The sequence below is a fragment of the Chelmon rostratus genome, chromosome 16 (assembly GCF_017976325.1).
Source record: "Chelmon rostratus isolate fCheRos1 chromosome 16, fCheRos1.pri, whole genome shotgun sequence".
NCBI classification, from domain to species: Eukaryota; Metazoa; Chordata; class Actinopteri; order Chaetodontiformes; family Chaetodontidae; genus Chelmon; species Chelmon rostratus.
Window position 1 is genome coordinate 12,425,697 of NC_055673.1, and position 27,640 is coordinate 12,453,336.

The 27,640-nt window shown below is 43.3% G+C and overlaps 1 protein-coding gene across 2 annotated transcripts; it reads left to right on the forward strand.

The window, feature by feature from the left end:
* The first annotated feature begins 1,766 nt into the window (after positions 1-1,766).
* Positions 1,767-23,531, forward strand: zbtb10 (zinc finger and BTB domain containing 10). 2 transcript variants are annotated; one of them, XM_041955983.1, is made up of 5 exons: positions 1,767-2,666; positions 9,894-10,926; positions 16,844-16,909; positions 19,274-19,449; positions 20,408-23,531. In XM_041955983.1, the coding sequence occupies exons 1-5, from the start codon at positions 1,992-1,994 to the stop codon at positions 20,684-20,686; spliced, it is 2,229 nt and encodes a 742-aa protein (XP_041811917.1). In that variant the 5' UTR covers positions 1,767-1,991; the 3' UTR covers positions 20,687-23,531. The 2 variants fall into 2 exon arrangements, with proteins under 2 accessions (XP_041811917.1, XP_041811918.1); XM_041955984.1 differs by lacking the exon at positions 16,844-16,909.
* The last annotated feature ends 4,109 nt before the right edge of the window (positions 23,532-27,640 follow it).

Below are 27,640 nucleotides of genomic sequence, written 5' to 3' on the forward strand. Positions count from 1 at the left end.
TCTCCTTAAATTAAAATGCATGTATCAGGTGTGTAAACCTAAAAATAAATAAAAGATAAAATATATTCCACGCAAGAAAAAGTATTAACCTGTTGTAGCTTAACTGTATACGAAGGGTATCAGTGGAAAGAATGTTTGGAATGTAGCTTTAACATGCTTATTGATATAAATTATATGGTTGATACATTTTGGTCATATTTGTATTCCTCTTATTATTATTATTATTATTATTAGTAGTAGTAGTAGTAGTAGTGGTGGTGGTGGTAGTAGTAGCATGGAATATTTTGTTTTGTTTTGCCTCTTGGTTGAGGTAAAACTAGACTATGTGGTCAGTCCAGCATATTTATGTTTTCTTTAAATTACATTGGAACTTGAAGGAAATATTTTGGGGCATCCATACTAAACAGGACTATCAGGTTTTATTCCAGGAGTTATGGCAAATTCACCACCACTGTTAAAAATAATACCAGTAGGCGTACATTGTCAATGATTTATTAGCTAGCTCAAGGCATAACTGGCAGAAACTCAATCGCTGTTACCTGCAAGGATAGCTCATTTATTTCATACCTGAGAGAATAGTTTGAAATACACTGTCCTATTCACTGCAGGGCACTTAAATTTGTCAAATTTATTCCAGTGGTTATGTCAAGTTGATAGGCAATGCTTGTATGAGCTGGAGCAATAAATAGATATACTAATCGTACATGGCATGCTTTATTACACCCCTGGGAATTTAACCACTACAGTGGGATGAACAACCCCCGCCTTATTGTAATCAAAACCTGGGTTAAATCCCACTCTTGTTCGCACACTGTGTGCAAAGCCATTAATTGGACAGAACTGAAACTATACTCCCAAGTATGTCAAGTATCACAAACACCGAGAGACAGACAGACGTTCACATGAAAGAGTGCCACCTGCTGGACTCGATCACGAAGACAGGGAACAGACAGATTTGAGACACATGTTGATATGTTAGAATACTTTACTGTTGGCTATAGTGTCTTAGTGGTCTCTGAAGGATGCCAGTTTCATATCCAAATCATAACACATCACTTTACAAAAGACATACATGTCTTTTATTACTATATGATTGCATATATTCGTTTATTATTTAACATATCCTAGGATAAGAAATAAAAACAACAAATATACTATAAACTATTATCTAATGGTGACATACTATTATGCTCGTATGCTTTGGACAAAAAAGGTTATATTACTGTAATGGAGTGGTAATATAAATGTAATGAAATATGAATGAGACTTTTTTTTTAAAATCTTAATTAAATAACAGAAATTCACACTCATGCATATTTATACATATATTGTATATAAATATAGTGTATATTTATAGATATAGAGTAAATTTATATATAATCTGCTTGATAGATTTTTATGTTTAAATTGCAATACACATATTTTATTGTATATATGTATCTTTTATAAGTAAAATAAAAACGCAAGTATTATTGACAGACAACAAGTTATTAAAGAAGTCCTTTAAAAAATGACAGTAATGTTATGGTAACCCCCTTTAGCAAAAGGCTAAAGTGGGGCACGCAAGTTAGCATTTATGGTCTGAGAAGACAAGCAAAGTCAAAAGATGAAAAGCATGCGGAAAATGGGTGCAGCCTTCAAGCACAAAAGACCCCTTGCTGATCAACAGCACCCCCATCTTCCTTTAAAAGCCGCCCCCTCCCTCTCCAACCCCCCTTTCTCTGGTCGAGGTGCATTGTGGGGAGGAAAGTCGTTGCCATTCGACCTCTGCGGGGCCTGCGCGGACGCAGCGAGAACCCTGAAATTCATTATGCGCTTAAAACCTTTATTTATTTCCGCATAACCTACATACTCTCACCGGGAGGGCCAAAGCGGAGAAAAGAAACGACGACGGTCCATCTCTTTCGGAAAATACATCCAGACGAGCACATTATTTTTGTCGGAGGGGGATACTGTTGAGAAAGTGAAGATTCTAATATATATTAAGAAAAATGTCCGGTGAGAGAAACCGCAGGTCGCTGGCTTTCCGAGGAGGTGGATTAGCTGGGTTAACGGGTTCTAGCGGTATCGGTGGGGGGAACTGTAACAGCTGGGAGGCCCCGGCCTGTCAAGACCGACAATTTAACGGGAGCAGGCCGGATCAAGAGGAGGACAGGGATCTGGGGGCAAACGGATCATCGCAGAAGAGAGTGGAGGGCGCTGGGTCTGTCAGCGATAGCACGGAACCCGAGGCGGAGGAAGAAGAGGACCCGGAAGGGGGTAGCTGGGCAGCCGGGGACGGCGACGATCGTGTCGGCTCGGTGGAAGGAGAGGACGGGTCCAGGGAGGGGAATAGCTTAACAGCGGGGAACGGTCCCAACAACGTCGACGGCCAGGAGTCGGGAAGCGGTGCGACCGGAGGCGAGACGGGATCCAGGAAATCTGGGGTAGAGATGAGACCGCAGACGTTGCTTCAGAAACACTCACTATTCCATGCTTCGTGGTTGCAAGAATTTCCATGGTTAAAATTTTGCCAGGAGACGGGACTCATGTCTTGTTCCTGGTGTCACAACATTGCCACTAAAAACAGCGACGAGCTTGTCAAAGGCAGTCGCAACTACAAACGGGCCTTGCTGCTGAGACATCACCTGTCTTCTGAGCACGGGAGAAATGACCCCACCAAACAGGTAACGTTAGCTCAAGTCCGTGACGATTTCGCTCACTTACGTACCATTAAGTACCTGTCACACGCTTGTAGTAACATATGTCATTATCTGTTTTGCTTTGTCACTGATAGGGACAGTTTCTACAACTTTAAAACACAACTAAAATGAAAATAGGCCATTACTTAAGCTTCGCAATCCCTTCTTCTGGCTGATTAGCTAGCATCAGCCTGCTAACCTGAGCTAACGACTAGCTTAGCCAAGTAGCCCCTTGTAGCTTTGCTGTCTAGCCGGAGGTAGATGGCCAGTGACGGTGGTGGAAAGCCCCTAGCGAAGCGAAGCTAATCTCGACTAAGTTACTGAACGGCAAAAACAGACTGAATCACTTTTCAATGTGAGGTGAGACGAATCTCTCTCATTGAGCTTACGACTAAAGAATGAGCGTCTGTCCACTCATCAGGGAACTTATACGCTCCAACCTGCTCCAGTATGACACCTGCTAGCTACTATCACACGGGACGTTGTTTCTTTGAATGAAGCATTAATTGCATGTCACAATGACTGTTAATAATTTTGAATTATCCAATAATTCATTAACAAGTAATGGATATTGGTAGTAGAATACTTTTTTTTACATGCACATTGTACAGTATACTCTTTTGTTGCATCCGCAGCTGTCTTGATTGCTAGCTAGCTAGAGGTCACACAATGGCAAGGGCTCGACCCTAGCAGCCTTTGGGGAACCGCACCCCTGCCCACCCACCTCCCCCTTCTTGGCCTCTCTTGCAGTTCTGCTGGCTCGCAGTCCCGGGTGACCTCTGGCGCATTTCTTCCTCCTCCACCTCCTCCTCCCTTTGGGCAGCTAAATTAGAGGCATTGTGCTAGAATGACCCCCAAAAATCCATAGATGGTGTCACTTGCAGGGCTGGACATGAGGAGGGGAGTAAATCATGTTGCCCAGAGCCTGACAGCTTGCCTGCCCTGTATGCAACCGTTTGAACAGGCATGAATGAGTGAAATAGATGTCAGTAAATAGAAGGACACAGCATCACCTGACCCTGTCATCCACATATTTCTGGATTAATGGGTGCTAGTGTTTAACGTTTGGGGTGTATTTTACGATTGAGCTCCCATCCCGTGTGCACATGACTAAAAGCATACTAAGTGGAAAATGACCCCTCTATATTTAATTGACATCTAAACACCATGTTGTTAGCCTACGCTGGAGGTAGGCCTAAAGTTATTGACAGTATCACTATATTGAGTGCTTTTAATTCAAAACAGCAAAGCCAGTTTTATATTTGGTGAACTCTGTCTTTATTGATGTGCATGAGGTCTTTTTATTGGTTCATTATTTTTATTGCAGTGTAGACAACATTTCTACGGTACTCCTTCTGAGACCTCATAAAAACAGGGAGTGCATATTTCCCTGAACAATCTGGTTACAAAGGGCATTTCTCCCATCAATCCTATATTTAAAAAAAAAAGAAAAAAAGTGCACTGTTATCTACTGGTCTTGTACACATCCGACCTCCTATCCTGACAATGGTCTGAGCTGTCAGGGGAATTAAGAGCGGGGTGCTATTTGACTCTAATTTGTGAGTGAAGAGGATTGCACTACTACATTTAGTTCCTTCCTTTGCACACGCAATCACTAATCAGAATGACTTAAAGCTATCCACTAACTTGTGTACATCTCTAATTGGCAAGGAGAGCAGTACGAGTGGATTAGGGGCTTGGTGTGGCTTTTCCCTAGCAACAAGGACCCCAGACACTGTACCGAGAGGTTATCCAGGCCATTTCCTCATGAAGAATAGAGCTGGGAAGATGCTGTCCCATTGCTGCACTATTGGAAATGAAAATTGAATTACTTTCTGCTGTTTTCGATGTTCCTCAGATTAGTTTTTTTCTCTTAAGGTTGCTTCTTCAATAAAACTGTAATCTTCATATATACACCACCGTCGAGATAATGAGCAGCAGTGCATGTTTGGCAAGGCATCATTGTGAGGCAGTACATTAAAGGGGAATTATGGTGTTACGAGGCAATGTCTTGTTCTATTCACCCATTCCTGACGTTAGTCAGGCTTCTGCTGCATTCGTTAAAGCTAACTCAATTAGCCCTAGCACACCAGGGCAGCTGTGGTGAATGTGGGTCTCCTTGGAGAAGGGGGCCGTTGTCCTTAATTCTCTCGATGCTGTCTTGTGCTCAGATTGTTTCCTATGCTCGCTGGTGAGAGGTTAAGATGAGGCAAAGTAAACCAGTGGTTCTCTTAGATCAAACATGAGATCACACATCTGGGGCATATATAAGTAAATTTTATTCTCAAGAAACAGTTGTTTCCATTGTTCAACAAAGTGACAGAGGGTGATGTGTCGAACCCACATTTGTCGTCACAGAGTAATCCCTTGTCATCACCATGTACAGAGCCTCTATTCTACAGCTGTACATCATAACACACTGAGGTGCATTTCATAAATACTGCACTAGGTTGCACTAAGTTAGTTTCAGTTCTCTCCACGCCCAGCCCCTCTGTACACTCCCTCTGTCTCTCTCACCCACTTCTGCACTTTCTGGTCTCTTTTTCATTCTTTCTTTGAAGGCCAATAATAAATTAAATTTCCGTCTGTTATACTGACACCTGTTCACTCAACTCCTGCAATATCCAAACTACAACAAAAGCCCAGGCCAGGATGAGGCTCATGAAGCTACGTCAGAGGATCCATAGTATCCCACTTTGTTGGTCTAAATGGTGTGTAAGATAAAATAACCCAACACTTTATTCATCCCTGTGGTGGGGGAATTCAGATATGGGGGACCTACACAAAGCCTCTTTCACAAATAGTTCTCAGTAAATTACTGCAATAACCTTTCAGGCACTGCTAGTGGTTTTCACTAGTCACACATGCGGCTATAATCTGTAATATTTCCATCTTGTACCTTTTCACACATGCCATGGCAATGCTGGAATAGATTTGGCAATGGACAGTCCAGCTGGTGTCGGTAATGCAACCCTTATGGATGCCAACCACCATAGAAGAAGAAGGGGCAAGGCCAGATGTACGTGTACATGGCGGAAGACGTCTTTTATTATTTTTTGGAATACGCTCTTCAAATGTGTTTAATATCCAACAAGTTTGCGAGACAAGATGCACTAACCGTAAACAAGGTGTGGCTTCAAATAAGTCGGAGGTTTAGTTTTGTGATTCGTTTGTTCGCAACATGTAAAAGCGTCTTTCGTCAGACGGACCAAACCCTTTGCGTGCTTGTCCCTGCTTTCGTTCACGACACAGCCGTACCGGCATTTTTTCTGTTGATGTTCCTGAACATTTCAGGGATAGACTGCATGTGCGAAGGAGGCTCAAGTCTTTTTCACCCCCTCATTTTAGTCAATACAAACACCACACTCATTGTTAAGAGTGCGTCACCCCGAATGGGAAGGGAGACCCACCCTTTGCAGATTGTTGTCTGCCAGATAGATGGGATGTTTATTAGGGGGCCACAGGTCAGGGGGATGGGGTGGGGTGGAGCCAGAGGGAGAATTCTTCTTGTTGAAACCGTCAGTGACTCGACCCTCTCCTCGTCCCCCCCCACCCCTTTGCCTCTTCTGTCAGAGCATTGTTGGGAGGCCGGGAGACACTCAGTGCAGCCCTCCCACACCTTGGGCCAAACGCACACTGCGGTATTGTTCTAGCATCTGGGGACAGACGGGTTGGGTGAGGAGGGGGGATTGAGGGAAGGATACAGTAGATGTGGGGAGCTGGTGAGGGACCGCCGGAGATGGCCTCAGGGCTGGGCTGGTCATGGGACTGGCTTGATGATGGGTGGGGGTAGATGAGTGAGGGGATATAGGCAAACATGTGTAAAATGTAAACAAAAAGTGGCTCCAGTGGGTCGTTATGTTGCATGGGGACAGTGCTGTATTACTTGACCTGTGAAGAGGTCTGTCTGACTGGGCTTCAATGAGCTTGAATTTATGACCATCTTGGTTTGTTTAATCCACCTGTAAATCAATTCTTATTGGCCATTTACTCTAGATTTTGAAGCATCCATGTTCGACCCAGATCAAAGGATTCTTCTTCCCCAGCTCCCTCTTTGATTCCCTCGCACACTCTTTCTGCTTTTCATTCTTCCACCCCTACCATCTCTGGCTCAAATAAAAAGCTAGCCACGTCATGACTGGGGGAGGTTGATATTGTCCCCACATTCTCTGTTGGCTGAGGCTGGTTTTGCCTCCAGCATCTGCTGTGCAGGGTTGGTCTTCTGGTTCTCTAAGCTCCCAGCTCACACGTGGCACATCTGGAGAAAGGATGATGTTGCTGATGAGGCCAGTATGGAGCAACTTATCCAGTACCAGGCTGTCCTAGCCTGACTCCAATAAGAACACACACACCTCGTATCAAAACTGCCAGGCAAAGTCTTACCTCTCTGGCCCATTGCCTTGCTGTGTGTAATGGATAAAAGCTGTGGGGAGTCATGGGATTTGGGGGTGAGATGGTTAGTTAGTCGAAATGATGAACCAGTTCTACAAATTTTCAGGTACTGGGATCATTTTTTAATGGTATTTCTAACACATTGGCTCATTTAATTCTGTTCAAACCTCACCGTCTTCATTGTATATTTGTTGTAGGATGCTGAACATTATTTCATTTTCTGGTTAGCCTGGCAAGGTCTAAACGTTTTAAAAGGAGCACAAGACCAAAACAAAGCGACAAACACTGTGTGCAACCACTGACAGTCTAACTCTGAAGCATATCAGCTCCTCTTGTTGTGATAGCACTCTTGCCCTTCACCACAACAATATATTCCACCACAGTACTCAACATGATGACCATGCCCCTCCAGAGGCTTTGATGTGTATATCATGGAATAATTTTTCTCCTCTCTCCCCATCCTCTTCACCCCACCCACATGCACCCTTGCTCCTTTCTATGCTTGTGAGTGGGAGATGCTGTGTAATAAGAGAGTGAGTGCCGAGCCCTTTCACAAAGGCCCACAGTGAGTGGACAATGAGCCTCGGGGAGAACACGGGCTATTGTGAAGGCTAAAATGGGGTGACCCAACTCCTTCTCTCTATCACGCTGGCTTTCCGGCTCCCTCTGCTCCACATTTTCTCCTCCGCCCTTTTTCTCGAGGCTCAAGGTCTCGCTCTTTCAATCTCTGCCTCTGCCTCTCACTCGTTTTCTTTGTGCCTGTGTTATCAGGCTGTTCTTTTATGCTCCGACCATTTCTCATCTTCTTTTCACACTTAATTCTATCAGCTCTGTTTCTACTTTTTTCTCCATCAGAGCTTCACCGTTCTGCTCTCTTGTCTGTTATTTCCTGTCCTTCTGTCCTCTTATTTCTTCTAGCCTGCAAAGTACATTGACTTTCCCCCGTCTGTGTCTCTCACTCTTTCTCCCTCTCATTTCATCCCATCCCATCGCTCTCCATCTCTTCCCCTCCAGCTGTGGCAGAGGATGATAAGCCCCCCTATACTATCCTGTGTGCCCTGGACAAGAGCTACAGTGTGGAGGGAGTAGGGGGTGGGGGTGGGGGCTGGGTGGGGACCTCAGAGAAATGGATTTAATCTGAATTACTCGAGCTGAAACCCCAGCTGTGTGTGTATGTGTAGGCAGCTTGGTTTATGTGTGTGTGTGAGTGTACATGCATGTGTGTGCAGGAGAGATGGTGGTGGGTGGGGGCAAAAATGCAGAGCTCGAGCAATGTGAATTATTCTGGATTAGGACATCTGCTGTGCAATTCTAAAATGAGCCGGAGATATATGCTGCTGCATGTGTGTGTTGAGGGTAAAAACTATGTCGACTTCTACACATGCAGCTTTATAAGCATTTTTGTTTTTATCATCCTGTTATGTATTTGTCTATAGTCGTTTGTGCATATAAGTCAAGACAGGTATTTTTGCATCTGTAACCTTATGCACACATGTGCATATACTCCCTTCTCATACACTCCGTACCAGGCTGGCCTGTTGCCCTGTTAAGGGGGAGCAGGGGAGGAGGAGTGGGGCTGTTACAGGGTAGTTCTATGCTTCTGCCAGTTCCCCTCCCATTTTACAGCCACGTTGTGTGTCCTGCTTTGGACACTTGTCGGCCCTCCTCCAGGTCTAATTATGGCCCGTTTTACATCAAGCTTCCAAGTTAAAGAAGCAGATCATTTTACTGTACAGAAGCTAAATGTGTTGAAAATCTTGAATCTTCGGGGGTGATAACTAAGCCAAATTGGAGAGTGTCATCATTAATCGTGAAAAAATGAACATCCGTCTTTGTCTAGAGGTCTTGTCAAACCAAGACATTTTTTAGTGTTACTCGAAATTAAGTCTTATATTTTGCTTCTGGCAAATTCATAAAACAAATTCCTCACTGTTGCTTTGAAGGAAATTAAAAACCCAAGAGGTGAAAGAAGGGGAATCCTGATGGACAGGATCTCTTAAAGAAACTGTCGCTTGCATTTCTGTTTCTCTCTATTAGTGGTGAATGTTTTTTTTAGCCTTGGATATCTCAACATATCAAGAAACCAGTAAGCATAATGTTCACACAAAGGTTTCTAGGCTCACTATTTGGTATTGTTTTTCAGCAGTCACATGAGTAGTAGTAGTCAGCTCAAGCAAGCACTGAAGCTAGTTTCTCCACCTGTTGAAACACAAACACATGCGGCACGTTCTCTGGGGTAGTTGAAGTGCAACTTTGGAAAGTGTAGGAAATTATTAATTCAAATATAAACTGGTGTGCTACTTTGTGGGAAAGTCCACAGCAAAAGAACCAATTCGAATGGCTTGTGGGAAGCACTGAATATGTAATTGTACATTGCATTCAGCGGATTTCTCTTTATGTTTAACTACAAAGGAAAATAATTTGCTTTTATATATTAGATTACAGTCCTGCCTAGCTTCATATTTTTGTGTTTGCAGTTGTGGAGTTCAAAGTTTGATTGAGGTGAGGGATTGATTGTAAGGCTATGTAATCTTACCCAGCCTAAAAGTGATGTGCCTTTCGTGGCCTTTTTACCACCTCCCCCATAACAGAAGCCTGTCAAACCTGTTTCGCCCTGAGGGCAGGTGCGTCAGTGTCACACTGAGAGCCCAGAGGGTGTATATGTGTGTGTATGTGTGTGTATTTTGTAAAGACAGAGTTAGAGGAAGGGAAATGTATTTGTGTAGAAACTCTTTAATGATTTCTTTTTCAAATGACTTGGGTGAGCACACATATCTTCTGCAATAATGTTTCCCTTTCTTCCTCTCTCTCATGTAAAAGGAGATGGTAAGACCCTCAGACAACGCCAGCCCCTCCACTAACTGCTCAGAGGAAGACTACCGCATCAAGCCCAATGAGAACTCCTACTGTTACCAGCTTCTCCAGGAGCTGGACAAGCAACGCAAAAGTGGCATCCTCTGTGACGTCAACATAGTTGTCTCGGGCCAGGTGTTCCGCGCACACAAGAACATCCTGGTGGCGGGCAGCCGCTACTTCAAAACCCTCTACTGTCTGACCAAGGGCGAGGCCCAGGACCAGGCCACGGTCACGCACCTGGATGTCGCTGCTGTGCAGGGCTTCTCAGTTATCCTCGACTTTCTCTACTCCGGGAATCTGCTGCTCACAAGCCAAAATGCCATTGAGGTGATGTCTGTTGCTAGTTACCTCCAGATGACGGAAGTCGTCCACTCGTGCAGGGCCTTTATAAAGGATGCCCTGAATATCAGCATCAAGCAGGAGGCCCCTGATTCAGTGGTGGTGGACTACAACAAGAGGCAGATGGTGGCCAAAGAGGGACAGAGAAGGCCGGACCGGAAGCCAAGCAACTTCTGGGCCACAAGCATCCTGTCAAAGCTGTCGATCAAGGCCAGCAACAACCAAGGAAAGGAATCAATGGAAGAAGAAGACGAGGGCGGCAGGGTGAAGGAGGAGACCAGTGACATAGAAGTGACGGTGGTTGGGGGTGAGGGCTGCGCCCTGGTGACCCCCGGGGCCTCTGGTAGCTGGGGCCACCACAACGACAACTCGTCTGATTCAGCAGAGACCAATGAAACACGGTCGGCGAGTGGCCAGGTGCAGGTGTTCGTCTGGAACGAGCCAGCCACAGGTGGCGCTGCAGCAGCTCCTGCAGCAATAAAGCAAGAAGCACCGGACGCTGCGGCTGGAAGCGGACGGAGGAAAAAGCAGACCACCACACGGCGGTTTGTGTACAACTTTCCACCAGAGCCTGAAGAGGGATTTGACGAGGGAATGTTCATCCAGCCCTCGGCGTCCTACCCCAGAGAGGACTTCTCCTCCCTCTCGGAAAATGCTGGTATGACACACATTTGTACCCCATTGCATACGTCACACACTCTCCTTTCCCCTGAAATATATGCATAGGTTCAGCATTTAAATCATGAATTTCTTACTCCTATTAGTCACACTGTACACTCACTGTATAAGTAAAAGAGAGGAATAGAGGCACACACTGAATTTTTGTGACATGTGATCTGGTGATCACTTGAATGTAACATCTGTATGTATGATATGGAGACGCATATTTTCCTACATTACGTATGGAAAGCTCTCTCACATTGGGGCCTCTGTGTTGCATTTGAACCACCAACGTGGCGCCTACAGTTAAACATGTTTTGCATGTTTAAGTACCTTCTAGTGCATGAAGCTCAACAGCATGGCCAAGGTCAAGGAAGAATAGCATTTAACAAGGTGAATGGCCCTGTGCACTAACTGTGTGTAGCTGTGCATCCCTGTACTGCTTTTTACATGCATTGCAATTGTGTCTGCAAACTTACTCTAAAGCTATATCAGGTAGCATCATTAGCTAGCTTCTAACGCTTACTTGGAGCTTAATGATGCTCACGCAAACCCACACTGTGTTTTTATGGCTGCACCATTGCATCAGACATGTTTTTAACATCATTCATATGTGTCCCCACATTTAACTCATCATATTTAATAGCTTGGGAAAAATGTGTATTTAAAATTAAATTCTGTAGGTTTGAACATTGATTGTGCCCATACCAAGCATCTGCAGTGATTTAACCTCTAGGGGGTCAGTGGGGCTGTAGAAGAACCCTTAGTCCCACTTAATACTTTCCTTGTACCTGTGTCCATGAGGGTCAGCTTTGGTCCGCATGATGTAAATGTCATCATCCACGTGTCTGCGGAATGCTGAAAGTACGTCCGAGCCTTTATATTTCACGTGGCTTCAGTATCTGATCCTCTCTTTGCAGTGCTTCATCCTGTACAATTTTGCATAATTTAATCTAGTACTTGAAGATTATATAAGTATATTATATAAGTATAAAAGTCAGTGTAACACTGGCATGTCCGTGAAGTACATTTACATACACAAGTTTGTAGTCAGCATCGATCCATTCTAGGCGAAAACTTAAAACCTCAAAACAGTACGGAGAACGAAGAGTTTTCCGGTTGTTGTTATGGCGAAGTTTCCATCAAGTTAATCCTCTGGGTCTTCACTTCCTCAGATGGAGGGACTAGATGAGTACTTTTGTGTTATCACAGCCACAGTGAAGCAGTTTTTTATATGCTAAAACAACACAAAATCCATGTCGTTGCACACGCCGGCGACGTTGACAAAACCGACATACCCCATGATCCCACGATCACGGATGTAATTCAGTGCTAATGAGCTAGACTGTGGCCGCCTGCCTTGGGAAACACCAGCATAAACACTAGTTTTCACGACCGCAACACAAAAAGTTTACAGCTTTTTGATCAATGTCCTGCTGTTGGGTATAACAGCAGCCTGTTTGCTTATCAAGCTTTTAACCTGCTGTGCATTGCCAACAAGTGAGTCACCCCCAGCCGTGATTTCCACTAATCACTCCAGAGCAGGGGGCTTACGAAAGTTACGCCCACCTGGAGTGCTTTGTCTCAGCACAGAGATGTGTTGCCATATCACTGCAGAGACTTGTTCTAAAGGAAAGATCAGACGGCTTGCAAGGTTCAGTTCAATTCAGTGACTTTGAATCAATTTAATGAGTTGGATCAATGTGTTATAATGTTCTATAGTAGAAAATAATGAAATGTCAATAATTTAAGTGAGTTGGAGATAAAAATAGATGAATAGTCCTATCCTAGATTCACTTTTAAACATGCACTAAATACTGTGGTTGGCAAAAACCACCTTTTAAAGTGGCTTTCACTCATTCAATCAGTCTTTCAGTCTTGCTTGATGAAACTTTTGCACTCATCTCTCTTTCTCTTCACCCTCTGATAACTCCACTGTATCTCCAGCCTTCTCCTTCTGCTGGCCCCATTAAGCGTGGCACTCCATGTAACCATAATGATATCACATATTAAGTGGAGTGGTATGGACGGCGGGGAGGGTGTGTGTGTGAGGCACGTAGTGTGTGTAGAAAGAGCGAGAGGACTACACTTTGTGTGTGTGTGTGTGTGTGTGTGTGTGTGTGTGAGAGAGAGAGAGAGAAGCCTCCCCTAATGCAGGAAAATGAAGAAAGCAGGGGAAACATTTCTCCCCCCAGGCCTCCCTAAATGCACTTGAATGCTCTTAGTGCCTCCAACTCCTCATAGGGCTCTTTTAATGTGTGCATGAAGTGATCCAGGGTGTTGTAATAGCCTAAAGAGACGCTCGCTGTAAGGCTGACTTTGTCTGCATGTGTGAGAACGCTCTTCGTGCATCTTTGTTGTTTAGCTCCATGTCTCTATTTAATGTATACTACGTTTCCAAATAAAGATATGGTTAGGGCTTCAAGTAGGCTGTTAGTCACAGTAAAAGGTTTCAAGGCGACTGTTTACCCTTAAATTATAGTTTTGTGTTCAACAGTTCATTTACCTCCAAACCGTGGAATTCATTCATACAGTAAACTGTACGTTTGCAGTTTAAATATAGATCTGTGAATATTTAGTCTTTGTAAGAGCTTGAAACCGTAAAGATGCATGCATGTAGACAGAATCACAGAAAAAATAACCTTACCCAAGTCATATCACTTGTTGCAGCATTAACATTAAACATTAGATGTCTGCAACTGATGGACACACTGTAGTTTAACAAGAGGGGGTGTTTGAGGCAGAAACATGCAACACGTTATGTGGATGTTGTTTGATGTCGGGGTGAGAGGAGGGCCTCGCTGCCCTGTTTCTTAATTTACTTCAGAAATGAACAATTGGCGTATAAATTCATTGTGAGCAGTTTTGTTCCTGTGGGTTATTCACCAGTGACCTCATACTGTGTAAAGCGTTTTTCAGTTCCGGTTTTCGGTCAGTTTATAAAAAAAAAAAAGTGCTTTCCAAATAGTTTCTCAGTTTCCTTTAAGAGGGACGTTCCCCAAATGCTTTAAGCGTTGAGATGCTATTAAGAGAAGGTGAGACGGACAGAGAGGGAAAACAGAAAGGAGAGGCACATATACGTTAATGTATAGGTTGTTAAAATCGAAGCTTTTTAGCCTTGCCCTCAGGTCCTAGAAATAAACTGACCTAGTTAACCCTCCAAACTCTGTGATTGTGGCTGAGCTAATGAATTAATGAGATGTCGACTACAGTTTTTGATGAAGTCATAGCTTTATAGCACAAAGTGGGATCCAGTGGTGTGTATGTCATCTTTACTTCTTTTTACTTCAGGTAGAAAGCTGCTGTCATTGAATGCATTGCAAAGAGTTTATTGAATTCAGAGCATTTTTTCACCCCACAGCTCCACGACGGCGCTCGAGTACCATTTATGGACAGAATGTCACTTGTCTTAAAGGTTTCGGTTTGTGACAGTTTCCCACAGCCTCTCTGCTGTCTAGGCTTGATTAGCCTTGTATTGCATATAGTGCTCATTTGTTGCAGAAGTGCGCTGGATATGCATCACATGATGTCTAACACGTTAGATATGCTTTGCTGAAATATTGCTTTGCAAAGCAAAAATGACAAGCATCTACTGTGGGTTATTAGATTAGTCCGTAAGGTTGTTGATATGAACGCAGTCATGCAGAAGAGAGTTTGCCATTTGTTCGTCTGTTTGTACCTTTCACCAAAACCTCATCTTTTGATTGTGCGCATGCTAAAACTAGAGGCCGATCTCACATGATTAGTCGTCGTTTGCTTGCATAGTTCTCTTTGAGCCTAAGAGCAGTCATCCACCAATATTAGCTGGCCCAGTTTCCCACAGTGATGTCACTCATTTGGCTTTCATTTTGCTTCAGTTTTATCTGTGCGGTCATGCTCCAAGGATGGAAACATAGTTGCCCAAATGGTGCCAGTCTTTCTGCTCTGTTGTCTGTCCCCCCTTTCAAAAAATGCGCTTGTTTTTTAAGCCTTTTTTTCTGGAGGTCGTTCAACTAGTAAAATGTTCAGGGCTGCAGCTGACAATTATTATCTTTATGGATTCATCTGCTGATTATTTTCTCGGTAAATTAGTCTTTTTAAATGCCAGAAAACAGCCTGTCACAGTTTCTAAGAGTCCAAAATGACGTCTGTGCTGTTTAAAATTTTCTCAAAAGACTAAAGCAGAAAATCTTCATATTTGAGAGGCTGGAAACATCCAGAGTCTTTTTTTGTTTGTTTGTTTTTTATATATTTGAAGCTATTGAGATTTTTGAATGAAGCCTTGAATGTCTGCTGTCATGTTTTATGAAAACATGTAATAAAAAAATCATCCTACAAAATGCTCCATTTGAATAAAACAGGTTAAATGAGTCTTTTTATATTAAACCAACTTTATTTAATGAATATAACTCATTATTCATCAACATAAATACAATTTAATACATATAAATATCCTTGTATGTAATTAGAACTATGATACGACCGCCTCTATCTGTAGTCACCGCTCACTAGTCTCACCACTGTCTGATTGGTTACACATCACGAGTGTCAGCCGATCAACGCTGAAGGCTTCTGTGCCACAAAATGCCGCTCTGACGAGTGAGCAGACTTGTGTTTTGAAGGTGAGGCAGCAGATTTGGCTGAAGTCGCAATGAACGTCACAATCTTATGACGTATCGTATCGTAACATTGATGCAGAATTCAAATGTCAACATCATGAATGAAGTTTCGAGCTGCTCGGTGCAGCCCCAGTTAAATGTGTGGCATTTTGCTGGGCAAATGTCTTGAACGATTAAGTTACTCTTGAATAGCTGCAGATTAATTTCCTGCTGCTCAACTAAACAACCTTTACACGCTGTGTTAGCATAAAATCTGATCAGATGCCGTCTTTCTTTTTCCAAATGCTTATTTTCTATTTTGGAATTTTTGGTAATGGTTTGCCAAAAAAAGACAAAGCGGTGATAGATATAACTGTAGAGGCAGCTGGCGTTGGACGGTTTAGAGTCCCAGGAAGGCTTGTTTGGGGAATAACTGTTGAAAGTGAAGGGTAGTTTCAGCGGTATAAGTACTTTGCCATTGCTGTCTGCTCTCGCCAAGCCGAGCCCACAGCCAACACTCGTGGCCAATAAATTCTTGGGGCTTCTCCAAACAAGACTGTTGGATTGTTTTAAAGGGTGGGTGCTGCACACAGACACACACACACGGAGCAGGTGAAATACGTCTGCATACACACTAGTCCCCGCGTAAGCACGCACACAAACGCACACCCACACACACAATAACCTCCCCAATCCCTGCGAGGTGCAAAGCCGCCAGGGGCAGTCCCTTCCCACCCTAATCCACTCTAATGCACTGGAGCTGTCCTCACTATTCCAAATATTGACCCAGGGAGAATGGAGAGACACACACACACACACACACACACACACACACACACACACACACACACTCACACTCACACTCACAGGGGTGTGTCTTAAATGGGCTCTAGGCACTGACGCTGTAGGAACCGGACACACACACACACACATACACACACAGGTGCTCACACAAGTGCTCAAACACAAGTGCTTACAAAAGCGAAGTGTAAGCCGAGCCGGTGTTGGGGCTCGACTCTCATTGTCTAATTAACCCCCTCCCTGCTGGAGCCCAGGTTGCACCATTAGTTTGTTGCTCTGGCCTGGGGATCACACTGCTTTACATATAGTAGTGTGCTGTGTGTGCTTAGTGTGTGTGTGTTGTTTGCCCACAGTATGGTAACTGAAACTTCCATTGTTTCATGTTGGGGGGTGGTTAGTTGTGTACACGAGGCGCTGTGAGGTGTATGTGTGTGTGTACCCCCCCTCCCCCCTCCCAAGCTCTCAACCACCTCTCATCTCTCTTTCTCCCTCTCACTTCTCTTATCCCCCCACCCCCCTCCCCTCCCCCTTTCCCAGAGCTGGCCAATCAGATCCCGTATAGCATCATCCAGGACTTACAGCAAGGGGAGTCCTGGGAGAATGGTAAGACGCCGCACTCTCTAGACTACAGCTAAAGAACAGGGATGAGACTATATTTAACTAATTGTATCTTCTCAAATGAGTGTGGGCAGTCCAGTCGGTATGTCTCCTTGATCAAGAGCGAACACACACCTTCTTTCTATTTAAGGACTCATGTTCAACCAGTATTTAAATGCTAGTTGATCTGCATGAGCCTTTTACACCAAAGCATGCTCTATGTTATGCCCATGTCAGGAAAAGAGCAGGTAAAGTCAGTTTTATTTATATAGGCCAAAAACACACATTTGCCTCAGATGGATGGAGGGGGAGCCAGTGTGTCACATTAGTAGGCAGCCATTGTCTACAGCACACTAAGCTGTGTGCCTCAAATCCATACTTCACACTAATTCTAAGCATGAATGCAAGTATGCAGTGTGTTCACAAGTGTCAAAATAAGATGTACAGCATGCATACCAGTTGTTGGACACCACCTTCCCATAGTGCATTGCACAAAGGCAACAGAGGAGCAGCTGGAAAAAATGTAAAACTAATCGTGGATGGTGGTGAAACAGCTCCGATCACCCCAGAGAGCAAAGATATCGGTTAAATCTTTGGAAAGGTGGTGTTTTGGCATTAAGTCGCAGTTTGATTGACATCGGCACCACGGACAGGTGGAGCTGTGGGTTGAGGCATCAGATTAATAGGCATGAGGGGGACACAGGAAAGGGCTATTTTTGTTTCCTCTGTCCGTATAATGACAAAGAAAATTTCATCCCACATCTCTAAAAGCCTGAATTAAGAGTTTGTTGCACTTCCACAAGGTGCTTCCCTCCTGTGTACAACACACACATGCATACACACTCACACCGGGAATACACAGGTGACCTGCTTCTCATCAACCCTCCCCCCCTCCTCCCTTCTCCCCCCTAGCAACCTGCCCTGACAACGCCTCTGTTGTGTGCTCCCTGGCTCAAACAAAAGGCCCGGCCCTGTCACCCCGCTCTCTCGACGGTAGATACAAGCACTCTGCTTGGAGCCTTTTCAAAATCAATAGATTGCTTATTTATTTGTAAGCCCAGCTGTCCTCTGTAGCCTGCGAGCATAAACATCTCAGGAGGGTTAATGAAGACAGGGCTGGTGTGAGGACATGATTTCTTTCTTTGGCATACCAAAATAAAAAACATATTAAACCATATGCTCTTATCTTTAGTAATAGTAATAGATAGCCAAGCTTGTTGGATGATGCGTGATGGTGTTGTTCTCATTTTTAGATGTTTTGTTCAGCTTTTCTATTGGTGTTTGATGTTAGGATTTTCTAATATATTGTGGAACATATCCAGAACTGTTCTGCACTTCAGCGGCTTTGCAGAAAATTGCTTTAGACTTCCAGACGTTAGGGTGACCGTAGGTACAGTTGCGGCAAATTGACACAGTTTGTTAAAGTTCCTCTCCAGGCACTGATTAAACCCCTAAAACTCACCTCTGTTTGTCAAAATTACATACTTGGAAGGTCTTTCTATGAAAAATCATCAAACTTAGCTTGCAAAATACCGATTCAAAGCCACACCTGGCTTCTCCTCTGATCCCCCTCATTTCACAAGTTGACAGGATTGGTTCCTTAGGTATGTTCCATATCAAACCCCTGCTGTCTGAATGTTGACTGCTTATTTTGCTCATGATAGAAACACCTTATGGACACTTGATTTTCATCAGAGGTGGTCTTTAATAGTCTGAATCACTAAATTGTTAGTCCTGTATCATTTGAATGGCCTTTCCAGGTATTCCAGGTTCAATCACGACCGTTCCATCAGTAGTGATGATCTTTTTGGCATCTTACACCGTCATGTAGTTACAACGACAGATTCATGTTGCTGCTTTAAGTTCACTGCAAATATGAATCTGTATCCTTTGTAAAATTGCCATGGTGACACCTCCGACGTCACTGCAGACAAGCACCAGTTACTTAGCAACAGCGATGGAACTGGATGGCGAAGTTTACATGGCTGCCACTGTAATCAATTTAACAAACTTCTGTAGCAATCTTGTACTGAAGGAGCTTTTTGTGATGCATCAGATTGTGGTTTCTTATGCTCTCTAATGCTTACCGCATCCGAACTCAATGATTTGATAAACAGGATATACAGTAGGTTCCTGACACACCCCTCTCTCTTTGGAAGATCTATAGATGCAAATGCAGCTTTTACGATCATTGTCTCGTTCCATCTCCAGATTGTTCAAGTAACTTCCGGTCGAATTAAAACCTCGCTCGGGGAACAAAACGTAGTTGTGTTGCGTTTTGTTTTGTTTTTTAAATGCAAAGCAAAAGAAACACGATGTTGCTAAATGCGTCTGTTGCTGACCTTGTGCTTCTCTCTTGTCTCCATCCAGGCGAGTCCTCACACCTCGCCCTCAATAAGCTCAAGTGCCCCCACTGTAACTACATCGCCAAGCACCGGCGCACGCTCAAGAGGCACCTGATCATCCACTCGGGCGTACGCTCCTTCAGCTGCGACATCTGTGGCAAGCTGTTCACCCGCCGTGAGCACGTAAAGAGACATTCCCTGGTGAGTCCGCATGTGCACAGGAGCCTCTCCTCTCTTTTATGTGCAGCCACCATCTTCTGCCAAAACACTACAGCCTCACATCTTTGCACTGCACCTTATGGTTTGTGTCTGGCAGCTTTGTGCTCCAGGGAGTGAGTGCTCAAGATGTTTTTAAAGGCTGTGATGTCGGTTTTCTGCTGTGGGGAGTATCTTAGAGTCTCTCACAAAGTGGAGCAAAACAAGTGGATTTGTGAGATCTTTACTGATGTAAAGGAATGTGTGTAAATGAATAGTCCCACATTTGGGGAAATATGTTTATTCACTTCCTTGCTGAGATGAGAAAATCGATACCTCTCTTATGTCAGTGTGCTGAACACAGGATTCGTACAACATCTTGAACAACATCTTGGAAAATACGTAATGTTATCTGTTATATTTTCCAGGCTAGAAATATGGTGTTTCATCTACACATTCACTCATGTCAACCAAAAATATTTTAATATTTAAAATCAAACAATCCTGTCATCAGATTAGCTTTTCCTGGTGTTGAAATCAGCCATGCTGGCTGTAGTAGCCGTCAAAACAGAGTCAACATGAACAACTGGTAAAATAAACAACAATTTAGCTAAGATAACCTAAAACCTGCCTGCCTGCACCTCTAAAGCTCAGTAATTAAAATGTTGTATCTCATCTGGTCAATCCTTACAAAAATGGAGTGAAAAAAAACAACACCGTTCAGTGTTACCTCCTGCCTCCAGTCTGTATGCTATGCTATGCTAACTTGCTGCCATAGTGGTAGCTTCATATTTAGCGTACAGATGTGAGCGTGGTATCTGTCTTGTCTCACTCTTAGTAAGAATAAGCACATTCTTACCAAAAGACAGACTGTTCCTTTTAGTGTCATATTGACAAATTAGCAGAGAGCGGACTCACCTCATGTCCTCAACCCTCTCCCCGTCTCTCCTCGTCCCCCTTACAGGTGCACAAGAAGGACAAAAAGTACAAGTGCATGGTGTGCAAGAAGATCTTCATGCTCGCGGCCAGCGTTGGCATCCGTCACGGCTCGCGGCGCTACGGCGTGTGCGCAGATTGTGCCGACTCACACCAGGCCACTCAGGCGATGGAGGGCATGGAGTTTCCTCGCGACGAAGACTTCGAAGGCGAGGATGGAGAGGACCTGGAGGGGGAGGAACCCACCGACAACGACCAATCAAATTGGGGTGAGGGCAACGCCGGTGCTGCCCCGGAGGAGGACTAAGAATTTTAACAAGCTTGAGATACAAAATGAAAAAAAAGTTGATGTTTATAATATATGTATACAAAAACTAGCTGGTAAACAATCAACTCCAAAGTGCTATCAAAACCTGAGGTTACTTAATTGTGCAAGTATATGACAAAGAGATGGATTTTAAAAAAAAAAAGCTTTGGTAGAATGGGAACTCCAAGATGTACAGATTTTATTATTGTTAAAATGTGTCCAACTCTGGGCCCAGCGCCCACAAGAGAAAGATTAATAACGACGAATAATATGATGAATCAGGTTTTTGGTGATGTATGTTTATTTCGTGTTTTTTGGGGGGAGAGTTGGGCAGGGTGGTGATGTAGAGTTGGGGTAGACCAATCATCTAAAAAAGCGAAACGTTAATTATTTAATTTATGAAGAGAGGTTATTATGGTCTTATCAAATGCTATAATTTTTATTTCTGTTGTTTTTGTCTGCAGGCAGAGGCACAGTAATGGCTGGTGCTTTCTGCACAATCTGAAAGTATATTGCTTGGTGCTTGTAGAAGTACATGGAAGAAGAGCATTATTGTCCACAGGAAGATTTTTAACTTGCTCTGTAGATCCTGTTTAGATGCGCTCAATATTATTATATTATTCTTTTCTAATTTTTTTTTCTTGCCCTGCACAAATCTTGGAACCAAAAAATCTGTTTTGTGACTCTAATGTATCACAGCCATATTTATGATTAATTTAAGAGGGCTGCGATATTGTGCCAAACAGACCGCACACCAAGATTTAGCAGGAAACAAAAACTACTGAATACGCTTTAAAGAAGAAAAAGAAAAAAAAAAGACAACGTGAGTTTTTTTTTTTTTGTTAAGCGGGGAAAAAAGATGAATTAAAAAAAAAAAGCGAAAGTACAAGGGGAAATGTTATTGCTAGCTTTATACAAATCACGGCGTCACAGTAACACTTTATTATTATTAAACAAAAGCATTTGACTTTCACTTAAAGCTTGAATTTTGCCAAATGATGAAACGTTTGGTGCTGTAATGCTTGTCGCAGAATACTGGACCTACAGGCTATATATGATGTTTATAATCATAAAGCTTAAACTGACTCAGTTATACATATGTAATCAGCTCAAACTATAGAACACTGTTGTGCTACGGCGACTATCAGGTATGCTTTGCCATTGTTTTTAAGCTTTTATTTAATGCACACACACACAGACACACACACACATACACATACCATTTTGTAGAACTACCGGCAGTACTTGTAATTGACGTTTTGAGGACCTAAGCGGACATCAATACCTGTATACGTTTGTTTATATTTGGTACTGAGTTATATATTAAATACAGTATATATATTTTGAATCACTTGAACCTTGGCTGTGAGGGGGAAGAAGTGTGCAGAAAATCATGATGTGCGACGCGTTAAGTCTGAAAGAACTCCATTTTTCATGTGTAAAAGGTATACAAAATGTCATCGGTTTAATTTGATGTAAGTTTGTTTTTATTATTTTTAGGTCTGCCAGGTAGAAAAACACTTTGATCCACAGAAAGTGAAGCTCTATGGCGCCTCATAGACATGCACTTACGTTTGTGTTCATGAAAATAATTTGCTTTTATGTTTCTTTGCTTCCCCAAATGCGGGTCTGAATGGAACTATATAAAAAACTGTTGTGTCTTTCTTCCAATGAGCAACTTTTTTTATTAGACATTTTGTTTTTGTTATTTAATATTATATATTGACTCCAAAATGCAATCAAGACTGTTAATTTCTATTTGTCCAACCAAAATTGTTGTTTTTAATTATTGTTGAAATATAATGTATGAGAAAAGCCAGGTGAAAACTTGCTTAGTGTAGAAAATCCTTGCTCGTGTCTGTAATTGTTGAGATTTTTAAATGTTTTTATGCTACAGAATCATTCACTTTACCCTCGATACATATTTTGTTTAAATTTGTCCTTTCCACAGATGTTTCCTTTCTCCTTTGTTATTTCATTAAGCACATATTTTCTAAAGAAACACGGATTGTTTGCGGGTTGAAACCTTGGAACAGCAGTATCTGTTCATATGCAGTGGAATATACAGTATGTACTAAAGTGCTAATGATACAGAAGATGTGTAACTTCCCTTTACTCTCAGTGGAAGAAGATATATTTTAAGTCATAGAGATATTCAGCCTCTTTGTGTCACTTTTACCTTCAAATCACTGTGGGAGGGGTTATATTAAGGATATATATATATATATATACATATATATGTTGAGAATAAGATGAATATATATATGAAGAATATATTATTTAACTAGTGGATTTGCATAATGGAACACATTGACAGTCAGCTACAGACCTCCTGATGTGGCTGTTTATTCCCGTGAACTTTAACCTTCCGCTTTCTCTCTCTGTTCACGCTGCGTGTTTGTTCATCACACCATCCCGTTGTCTCGTTTGTTCTTTTGATACTATTTACCATCCTACTGATTTTACTGTAATGAATGAAACTCAAAACTCTGATGTATCATTTTAGATTTTATGCTGTATTTGTTATATGGACAAACAAAGAAAAAAAACCCACGAAAAACGAAGCAAAAACACTACAGATGTAAAGCAGAGGTTTTTTTTCCCCCAGCTGTATTTTTTTACGCTGTTGCAAAAGGTTGTATTTTTCAATTTCTCTCGAACTTTGACAGTGATGCAAAACTCGGGCCGCGCCTCAGTGCCCTCCGAACACAAAGCAAATTCAGGTTACTCTTTTTACGTTTTTATCAAAGGTTTTCAAAGATGGAACTACATTCTCCTTTTTTCTGTCTGAATTGTACTACTGTTCCTCTCTATACTACATTTTAAGAATAAAACTTTGATATTGCTTTAACTTTTTGTCCACTTATTTTTCTGTTGCAGAACCCTTGTTCTTCTGGTGATCAGAGCAAACTTGTTTCTGTTTGGAAAAATGTGCATTTAGGACCCAGAGCAGCAAACATGCTCCTCTCCATGAAAGCCTTGAAGAGATGCACCTCAAGCTTTGAAACAGTCTTTGAAACTCTCTCTCTCTCTGCGCAAGCTAGTATAATGTGAAGCCATCATCTCATAGAAGCCAAAATGCCACATCCTCCAAAAACAACTCTTCATTACTATCATAGCTGTGTGAATTATCTGGCTGTCTACTTTGCCCAAGAGATGTGCATTTATTGTGCTGTTACACTCTTAAATGTCACTTTGGTTACTGGCACAATCCAAATCTCTACAGTTGACCAAATGATGCACCAAGTTCGTCTTTGTGCTCACATTCAGGTGATCTGTCCTCACAAAATATTTTAACCGACTGTCGCAGCCTTTCAATATACCAAACACAAGTCAGAGATATAGTTTTCTATTGTCTTAAAAAGTCACAATTAGTAACATGTTCGCCCTCAAATTTGAGCTAAAATGACACACTTTAACATACTCTTACAGAGGGTGACACCAGGTTTTACATTAGTAGGTGTGAGTACAGAGCAGACAGACATCAGAGAGGGACAACAGGCTGCTCGTGCAGTAGGAAAATGTGCAAGTAGGCTGTTTGGAAGGAGACGTAGACAACAGAGACAACACGCTGCCTGTGGGGAGGGAGACTAGACGAAGAGCAGATATCAGATACGAGGTGGATGAAGTGTTGTGCTGCGCACTTCAGCTGATGAGGAGATTCTAGTGTTGTTCGAGCTGCAGCCGTGTTTGGGAAAACATCCCGAAGCGGCTGAAGCCGAGCGTCGACTGGCTGCAGATGCTGCAAACCAGCAGTTTGCACAGTGGCGCAGCTCGCAGTGACACCACACCTGTGGTTAAAGGATAACAACAGGGTGACATGCAGCAGACAGTCATAGCAACTCACCCCTGGTGATGAGATGAAATTTTCAGAGGTTTAGTGACAGCTGCACAGCTTCAAATCAGGGCAATTTACAGTGTAGTTAGTGGTTTGTCAGACTTACACACATCAAACCTCTGGAGGAAGAGAAAGAACTGCTGGTGGTGAGTTATCTCGTCCCCTTCAACAACCTCTGGTGTTTCAGTTCAGTTGTAAATCAGATTTTCCTCTCTATATAATCCTGCACATGATGATGCCTTCTGCTCATGTTCTGTTATGACAGGACGGATGGGATGCATGGTTCTATTTAGAAGACGATGAACTCACCCCTCACCCTAAAAGCTAACGTGCTGCCATCTGCTGTTAAGACTCTTGAATAGCACATGATTTGGCTTTTTCTCTCAGCTGACACCAGGTGGTAGCACTTCTCTTCACATTTCTTCCTGCACAAACAGTCTGCACAGCTCCTGCACTGCCCCAGTTGTGGAGCGAGGCCACTGACGGAAGAGCTGATCGATGCATTGATTGAACAGGGTCTGCTAACACTGCGGTGGTGGCGGTGGTGCAAGGGTTTTGCCCTGCCATGTGAATTTGTTATATAAGCTACAGACAACCAAATGTAACACAAATCACCCATCTTAAACCTAAACAACATTCGTCTTACATCCTCATTCTCAGACATTTCAGGGCATTACAGATTAAAATATCTGATGGTACCGTCTTCTGTGACAAACCATGTTTTAGCTACTTTATCTAAGTGTCTGACTGCAGTAAATCCCACCAATTCTGCTCTGAGACTGAAACAAATGCAAAGAATGCACTGAAGTATCTACTGATGTGTGTTTGTCACAGTGATTCTCTGTGGTACATGCTGTGCCGGGAGTCCAAACTGTGCACAGGCGTCAGTTTATCGTAGTGTGTTTATTTCCTCGTGGGCATGAGCACTGCTGTGTGTTTGAATGTACACACACAGAAGCAGTCATCAAACACTGGCCTTGTGGGCAACCACACACTGCTCCATTCTTTCCGTTGTGTGTGTGTTTTCACGTGCACGAGCACGTGCACGAGCCTCCTTCCCATTCACAGGCCCTTTTGTGTGGGTGTCTGTCAGCGGTGTTGTCTGCAGGCAGGCCCCCATTGTGTTGAACCACTGCTCCTTATTGACACAGGGCCCCTGGCGCTTAGTGTTCCCATGGCCCCCCAGCCACGGCGGACGGAAGGCTGAAACCGGAGCCCCGGACCTGCGGAGAGTTTGTTTGCTCTCCCCTTTCTCTCCCCTGGTGCTTCGGGAGCTCTTGTACGTTGGACATTAAAAACCTGAGGTGGACAGACAGGTAATCATGTGGTCACAGCTGCAGCTGTTACCAGGGGAGCCCCAGTTTCACCCATTGTGTGTGTGTGTGTGTGTGTGTGTGTGTGTGTGTGTGCTGTCCTCTGCGCAGGCTTGATGCTTTACAGCGAGGCACTCAGAGGTCAAAGGGAGAGCAAACATTAATGGAGAAGATTACTCTCTGATCACTATTATCTCCTCTGTGACCTGCTGTGACCCTGCGCTGGTGTTGAGACAAATCTGGTTCTCATGCGTAAAGTGTTCCCAGCAGGACGGCTTAATACTGCGCCGCACGTGGCCCGCATTCACGCTGCAGCTTTGAAGCGCACTTTGAAGTTATAGAGCAACAGTTTGCACAGAAATACAGACCTTTAGTTTCCGTGTGTCTGGCTGCTAACAGTTGATGATGTCTTCTGTGGCTCTGGTGGGAGCTTTCATAAAGTTTGAGAAAGTCTGAGGCTTGAAACCTCAAATGTTTGACAGAACATCTGCATCGTAAACTGGGTATGAAACACGAGGGCACTGAACAGGCATTGTGGGAAGTGTAGGATCCAGTGTTTTTGGAGCTTGACCCATACAAAGGACTAAAAGTTAGAATTAGTCAGCCTCTCCAGTGTGACTGTTTTTCACATCTCTGAACATGATGTGGAATAATGCAGCTATGCATCTAAGAAAAAAAAACTTTTTTTAAGTTCAAAGGACAAAGAGTTTATTCAGACACAGCTGATGGCTTTCTTCCATAATGTCCTGGCAGTGTTGGAAAAATCACTCTTGAAAATATCCAAGTCCCACCAGAGTTACTTTTTATTTGCACAAGATAAAGCAAAAAGGTTGTAACTGAGGAGCAAAATGTGTTGATTGCCCCCCCAGTTTTTAAAATCTTGTGCAAATAATCATTTGGTGTGTATGCATGAAGAGTGAAAGCAGCTTCTGTCTCGACAGTGACCTGATCCAGCAAAAGCATAAGCACAGGCCGACCTTTGCTCTCGGTGTGGTGAAATATAACAGAATCACACAGATCCTCGGTGAGGATTACCGCATGAGGCCAGAAAAAGAGACTCAGAGAGGTTCGTCACTCACGAAAATGTCACGACACTTTATGGAGGAGTGGCTGAGCAGAGGGGAGTGATGGGAAACATCGGTTGGTGAAGTAAAACGGGTGTATGTGGGGGTGGAAACGCTCCATCCATCCTTCCATCCGGCTGTGTGTACAATGGAGCAGAAGATTGTGTGTGTGTGTGTGTGTTTATGGCAAGAGGACACACACACACACACTGTGTCGGCCTGGCGGGCTTTGCTGTGTGAACCTGGCAGGGGCGCACAAATAAACACACACACACACACACACACACACACACACACATACACACACGCAAGGAAAGGCATTACCATGTGAAAACGAAAGGGCAATTAAGATGTGGAGAGTTTACTGGCTTGTGGTGTGGTGGCCTCTCTTCTGTCCTCCTTTCTTTTCAGCCTCGCTTTATTTAGGGCCACCATCTCCAAGTCAAGGCCAACACACACACACACACACACACACACACACACACAGCAGTGTTTCCATCGCTTTTGGAGACATTACATAGACTTAACGTTCATTCATTCATTTCTGGCAGCCTTGTCCTCACCTTAACCCAAGTTTTCACCTCAAAGTTACTGATTTACTGACGTTATGGGGACTATTTTGTCCCCATAAGGAAGGCGAGTCCCCACAATGTGACTGTGTGACAGATTTATGTCCTCACACATGAGTAATACACGTCCAGGATAACACACACACACATTGTGCATGGCGGTGTTTGTG